General features: G+C 38.8%; 1 protein-coding gene across 1 annotated transcript in view; it reads right to left on the bottom strand.

Moving 5' to 3' along the window:
* LOC103808725 (CUB and sushi domain-containing protein 3-like) overlaps positions 1–7502 on the bottom strand; it is a gene marked incomplete at its 5' end in the record, with an annotated part of 14981 nt that continues 7479 nt past the window's right edge. Inside the window, 2 exons of the mRNA XM_009081527.1 lie at positions 1–11; positions 1959–2075. Coding sequence (XP_009079775.1) covers positions 1–11; positions 1959–2075 — 128 coding nt within the window. The remainder of the gene's footprint in view (positions 12–1958; positions 2076–7502) is intronic.

The following is a 7502-nucleotide window of genomic DNA, read 5'->3' as shown; positions in this document are numbered from 1 at the left end:
TCAGCAGAAACCTGCAAACAAAAGGTACTCAATTAAATGAGGAAAAATTCGTTGCAAGTTAAAAGCATCTCTTTGGAAGGGAGCTATTCTATTCTATATCTTAATATGCTTGACTGGTAGTTATTATTCCCCATTATAAACACCCTCTTTTTTAAGGAAATCTATAAAGTTCAAAATAAAAGACAGAACTGTTGAAGGCACAGCTTAGACATGATGGCTTGTGGTCACATATTAAACCTTATGCTACCTTTAACTGCATTTTTTTAAAAAAAACAGCAAAACAAAGTTCCTGGCACTTCGAAGTGTCAGCATTTCTAAGCTCTTACATGCTTCATAATTGTCTGATTTGTTTAGGAAGTAGATGGAAAATATTATATTGCTTATAATCCTAAGGATGCAAGAATTGAGGTTTTAATAACTACTTTTAAACTAGATAAAAAAGACCTCACATTATTTGACAGTTCCTTTGATCTTTCTCAGTGCTTATCACAATAATTACTTAATTATACAGTTGTAGACCTGAAGAATATTGAATAAGAATTTGGTACAAGGGCAAAATATGCTAGTATAAACTAAAAGGCTTGTGGGAGGAAGGATATGGTTATGATCCTATTATCTCCCTTATTACAGTAAGTACAGTCTGAAGTAATGCACTGTATACAAATTGACAGATACTTGCTTCTAAGGATAGTTAGTATGTTTAAATTCAGTGGTCCCTAGGCAGGTTCCTTCCAGTATTTCCCTTAAGCTTCCTTTTCTCAAGGCAACAATACATCTTCAGCAGTGACCTGAAGCTTCATTTTCTCTGAAGAAAGGGTGCATTTCTCAGGTGAATTTCTTACTTTGGGGTAAAGCAGCTTCTCTGAGCTACTTCAGGATGAGAAAAACAAAAGGTCAACTAAACCAGTGTGTAAATAGCATATGGAATGTAGGGAGTATACTGTCTACTTTTGTATATTTAGAAGTCTGAAAGTAAATTCCTTGCTTTTGATGTATTTTTGTCATCTCAAGAGCAGGTTCATGAAGCCTAAATTTGTAGAAAATAGGAGAGTTAAGCCCTTTTAGCAGTACGTTTATTGCTCAAGCAGTTTAAGATTTTCTGCTTTGGTTTTGATTTTGTACCTTTCAAAACATTACTATTGAAGCAGTGCCACATGTTACAAAAATAAATATCTCTGTGCACACAGCAATATACACCTCTTCTCTTCCTTTGGCATGTGCACTCATATTGGTGTCCCTGCTTTACCAGTAGGTGAAACATAAGAAAGCAGACAAATTCCTTGGAAAATGAGATGGTGTAATAAGATTGTATGAGTGTTTATCATAATCAAAATTATTTTAGGCAATTTCTTTTCTGAAAAATCTACTTTTTCACAATCATACTTTCTCATGGTTTAAACACATCCCAGACATCTGGGCTGTTGCTTCTTCTATTTACCCCTCTTCTTCACCTCTCTTCTCAGTTATGTGCTCTCTTCTCTCTTTTAATGACTAAGCTTACACTCAAAACCTCCAAGGGGCCTAATGCTAAATTGGAGTGATCTATTTTGTTTTCCCCATACATGCAAAACTTTATGGTTTTCATGGTATTTCTAAAAATATCACCAAAATGTAAGAAAAAAGCTAGCATAATAATAGAAATTGCTATTTCATTAATATGAGATCATAGTATTATAATGATGATAAAATTTCTAAATATATTGGAATAAAATTGAAAGAGGCCTACAAGAAAGGCTTCTGTATTAACACATTATAATTTTGCCTACACTGTATGACTGTTCCCACATTTTCCCCTTGGACTGATTTCCTACATCTTGCAATAAAATTTTCATTTAATTTAATGAAGCAGCCTTTGCTAACAACATTCCATTTGATGTGTCTCAGGATTTTTTGGATGTAGAGCACCAGCATGATTTCAGACAAACAAGAGAAATTTCTCTTTTGTAGCAGAAATTTACTCACAAAACCATCCATAGCCCATTTTTCCTCTTTCAACTTGCTCGCAGATGTATGGGAGGGCGCTTTAATGAGATATATGTGGAGCATTAGCCGAGCTTCCTGGCTTTTATACACTCCTGTAGAACATAGTTTTGAAAATTTGTATTTGTGTTGAGCAGACAAATAATTTCATCTTTAAAATAAACATTTAATCTCTTGTTTTAAGAAGGGAAAGCAGGAAGAATAGGTACCAAGTGTTACTGCTATTAGTTTAGTAAGATGCAGTTTTGTAAAAAAAAATTATTTCAAATATCGTAGTAGTATTTTTAGATTAGACTGTAGAGATGACAGAAGGGAAACCCTATAGACACAGCTGCTACTTAACAGTTATGGTAACAAGCCTTAGACAGAGCAAACATTGACAGCAATCTAATTTGAGATGGAAAATACTGTTCTGAAACAGGCAGAGTGTATTTAAACCTCACATCCCTACTTTCCATATATGTAATTTAGTGATCACTTAAAGAATGTGATAATAGGAACATCCACACATAAATTCTTTTCCAAAAGCCAGTGCTAAATTAAAAAATTTCTAAATTTGAAAATATTTCAAAAAATATTCTTCATCAGTCAATATTACATGTTTTTTTTTTCCAGGTAATGAGGAGACTTGTATGCAACCTTATTTACTTTGTAGGCATAATTGACTCCTTATTCCTGCAGAATAAATATTTAGATCCCAAATATCCTTATTTATTAATTTGGAAATGAAGAGAAAATACTACAATGTGCTTAGTGATTTAATCATCCATTACAAAGACGATGGTGAATAGTGACAGTAAACTTACAATTTTTTCCTCCATATTTTAAAACATTTTAATCACTTAATCATTTAAAACTTCGAAGGTTAAATAGGTGACCATGCTAGTATGATCATTTCCTTTCTGGTAGATCACTGAAATAACTTTTCCTTGCATACAAACTCCTCTCTTTGATGAATTACTCAAGCTTATGTTGCACTTTATATGAAAAAGAGCTAATGATGGATAAAATTTTAACAGAAACAAAACTAAAACCAAGCAAAAGAAAAAACCTCAAAACCAAACCCCAGCAATAATACTAATTATACTTTCACCTCCAGAAAATTCCACCAAACCTAAATTAAAACTCACAGAACAGACTTCATACTGTAATGAATTTGATTTAAACACTGTCTTTCATTCATCACTTTTTTCCCTTTTCCTTTTTTTTTAATGCTGACTAGCAGATGCGGATGGCATGAGACTGACAGACTGATCACCTAGATTGTGTGGCAAGGTCTTGGTAGCAGGGATTGTACACAAGTGGCTTCTGTGAAAACTTGCTAGAAGCTTCTGACTGTAAGACAGACCCACCACTGGCCATGGCTGAGCCCATCAGTGATGGTGGTGGCAACCCTGGGATAATAGATTAAAGATGGGGGAAAATATGCTGCAAAACTGCAGCTGCAGAGGAGTGAGAATACATGAGAGAAACAGTCCTCCAGACATCAAGGTAAGTGAGGAATTAGGGGGAGGAGATGCTCCAGGTGCCAATAGCAGAGATTCCCCTGCAGCCTGTGGTGAAAACCATGGTGAGGCAGGCTGTACCCCTGCAGCCCATTGAGGTCCACAGTAGAGCAGATATCCACCTTCAGCCTGTGGGGGACCCCACATTGCAGAAGGTGGATGTGCCCTGAAGAAGGCTGTGACCCCATGGGAAGCCTGCACTGGAGCAGACTCCTGACAGGACCTGTGGACCCATGTAGAAAGGAGTCCATGCTGACACCGGATGGCAATTGGTGATTTATGTCTCCTGTCCTTATCTCAGCCCATGAGACTTTTGTTATACTTTCTCTCCCCTGTCCAGTTGAGTAGTGGGAGCAAGAGAGTAGTTTGTTGGACACCTAGCATCCATCCGACACCAACCCAGCACATTCTCCAGGAGAAAAAAACAATTAACTAAGGCTGCACATCACTATCTAACACAGTGGCGGAAGGAAGGAAATGCCCAAGTACTTTGTATTCTTTGCATCTACGAGTAGAGAAGGAAGAAATGCTGGCACAACCAAAAAGCTTAATATTGGACTGCAGTGCAGCAAAGAGATGATACAGAAGACAGCAGAGTTTTCAGGCTAATAGTTAAGAGCTTCATATCCATGGTCAGTAGAAAACAGAGGGCAAAGTTATTGTGTTAAAATGAATTCCAGAGGAAAAGTTAAAGCAGCATGGTCACATCTGTCTTGCTGGCTGCTAATCTGAGAAAATGAAAAACTTATAAAATGGAAATAGATCACATACTCAGATATATCCCAGACAAGAAAAGACATTTAACTTGTTCTCTCCATTAGTTTGTTCACTCTAAGCTCTCACTACAGACTATGATAAAATGGGAATCTCGAAAGTTCAATTCAGGTTAAGATACAACCTTCCCAGGTCTCTTCAGAAGCTGCACTAAAAGACAGAGCAGTAAGATTCCTAATTCATGGTTCTTGTTTACATGCTTAAATTCAAAGAACAAAAGCCTTCTCCACATTAAGGAACAGTGACTGCCCTATAGGAGGTATCTTATAAATCATCTCTGAGCTAATGAACAGACTTACTTTCATGTTAACACTGTACCGAGCTCAAATGAACATGCCTTTGCAAGATAGGGTTTTATCTACGTATACAGCAAGCAGAGGCATAAAAACAAAAAGAAGTAAAACAAGATGCAACAAATGATGGCCTGGAAAACAGTAATGTTGCAGAGGGAGGGAACTACTTTCCATTTGACAAAGCTACAAGTTGAGTTTATAAGAAATCAGCTTCCTGGCTGCTAAATGCATTTTTTGATCCATCCCTACTTCCTTGGCCCCAAGATACTCTTTCAGTTTACAGGATCCCAGTGTCCTCTTTACAGAAGAGGGAAATAAAATAATATTAATTACCTGATGACATGTGTAATGCCTGTATGTAGAGTGAAAAAGGGCATTTGTAATCATGTTCGCATTCAATTGAAGGAATCTTTTATTTGGAGAAGGAGGTTTTTGGGTGAGAAAACCCAAGGTTTTAATTTTCTAATTATAAAAATATGAAATACTATGTCTGCTGTTCTCAAGACCCTCACAGAAATTACATAGCTGAAACTAGAGACATCATATGATAGCGAAAATCACACACAGTCAGGGCAAATATGATAATCAGTCAGAACATATTTTATGACACGCTCAGTCCATCTACAGCCTCTCAAGTGCAATTCTACAAAAGACACCTCCAAAACACCTTCAACAGACAAACCTAGTGACAAAAATTCACCACTCTACTTGATACTAGAAAATAAGACCTCAACACAAATTCTTTGGCCCATTACTTCCTTCCTGCAGACAGGAACCAACAGGTTAATGTCCTGTGATTTCTGTCCTTGCTAACACCTCTGGGATAAAGAGTGGTGATAAACTATTTTAGAGAAAGGGGTCATACAGTAATGAGCAAGATAAAACCAGCTGTCTCCAGCCAATACAAGAATGAAAATTTTAGGCTTCTTTAGACTTTGCAAAAAGTGTTGTAGACAGAGGGTTACATTTCAAGAAACGAAGTTTTGAGTGATAATATTGATTTCAGGTGTTTCTTTTATGCCTATTCACACCCCTGTGAAATAGTCTGCCACTCCTGTGGTGTCTGTGTGGCTGAGATGTCTCAATCGAGGGACTGACAGATCTGAAAAAAAAAATAAAATACCCAAACTTTAAACCCAAGGCTTTGCAGACATATCTGTGGTTTCTGCTGATGTTTCACAGCATAAAGAGCTGTGTATACTTTGCCAACATAACCATGGCAACAGTGCTCTGGATTTCAGGGACTGTGGAAGATCATAAACCAATATTGTAATCAATTACCTCTTCTGAAACCACAGTAAGAAGTGAGCTATGTCTCTGGGTAGCCATCCTGCCGAGGTGGAAGACAGGGATAGGGAGCAGGATGAAGATCCCATAATTCAAGAGGAAATGGTCAGTGATCTGCTATACCACTTAGACACGCACAAGTCTGTGGGGCCAGATGGGATCCACTCAAGTGCTCAACAAGCCACTTTCAATCATTTACCAGTAGTCCTGGCTAACATGGGATGTTCCAGTTGGCTAGACGTTAGCAAGTGTGATGTCTGTCTACAAGAAGGGACAGTAGGAGGATCCAGAGAAGTACAGGCTTGTCAGCCTGACCTTGGTGCCATAGAAGGTTACTGAGCAGATCATCTTAAATGCCATCACATGGCATGTGCAGAACAACCAGGAGATCAGGCCTAGTCAAACAGGCTTATGAAAGGCAGATCCTGCTTAACTAACCTTGTCTCCTTCTATGACAAAGTCACTCAGTGGGTGAAGGAAAGCCTGTGAATGTTGTCTAACTGGATGTTAGTAAAGTGTTTCACACCGTTTTGCACAGCATTCTCCTGGAGAAACTGACTTTTTGTGGGTTGGACATATGGACTTTTCACTGAGTAAAAAAACTGGCTGGCTGGAAGAGCTCAGAGACTTGTGATGACTGAAATTACATCCAGTTGAGGGCTGGTCATAACTGGGGTTCCCCAGGGCCTAGTACTGGGGCCAGTTCTGTTTAGTGTCTTTATCAACAATCTGGATAAGGGGATTGAAGGCAAACAGTCAGTTTGCAGATGACATTAAGTTGGGCAGGAGTGTTGATCTGCTGGAGGGTAGCAAGGCTCTGAAGAGTTGGACCAGTGGGCCTTCACTTGGATCACAACAACCCCAGGCAACACTACAAGCCTGGGGCAGAGTGGCTGGAAAGCTGCATGGTGGAAAAGGACCTGGGGGCACAGGTCCATAGTGGCCAATGTGAGATAGCATTGTGTCCAGGAGGCCAAGAATGCCACAAGCATCCTGGCTTCTGTCAGAAATAGTATGGCCAGAAGGACCAGGGAAGTGATTGCTCGAATCTGGTGCTCAGTTCTGGGCTCCTCACTACAAGAAAGACATTGACATGTTGGAGTATGTCCAGAGAAGTGCAATGGAGCTGGAGAAGGGTGTAGAGCACAAGTCTTATGAGGAGAGCCTGAGGGAACTCGGGTTGTGTAATCTGGAAAAAAACGGAGACTGAAAAGAGACCATATCTTCTTCAACTACCTGAAAGGAGGTTGTAGCCATGTGTGGGTGGGTCTTGGTTGCTTTACTCAAGCAGCAAGTGGTAGGATGAGAGGAAATGGCTTCAAGTTGTGCCAAGGGAGGTTTGGATTTGTTCTTGGGAACAATTTTTTCACTGAAAGGGTTGTCCAGCATTGGAACAGGCTGTGCAAGGAAGAGGTGGAGTCTCCATTCCTGGAGGTATTTAAAAGGTGTGTAGATGTGGCACTTATGGACATGGTGGTGGACTAGGCATTATTAGGTTAACTTGATGATCTGAGAAATCTTTTTAAACCTAAACAATGCAATAATTCTACATTTATTTTTTTGTAAAAAAAAAACCCCCTTATATCAGGTAGTCTAGCAAGTGTCATCTACTTTCTTTCCATGTTCATCAAATACATGTCAATCTCATCCCAATCATCATTAA

This window comes from Acanthisitta chloris, unplaced genomic scaffold (assembly GCF_000695815.1).
Source record: "Acanthisitta chloris isolate BGI_N310 unplaced genomic scaffold, ASM69581v1 scaffold7359, whole genome shotgun sequence".
Lineage (NCBI taxonomy): Eukaryota > Metazoa > Chordata > Aves > Passeriformes > Acanthisittidae > Acanthisitta > Acanthisitta chloris.
This window is presented reverse-complemented; position numbering and strand designations above follow the sequence as displayed.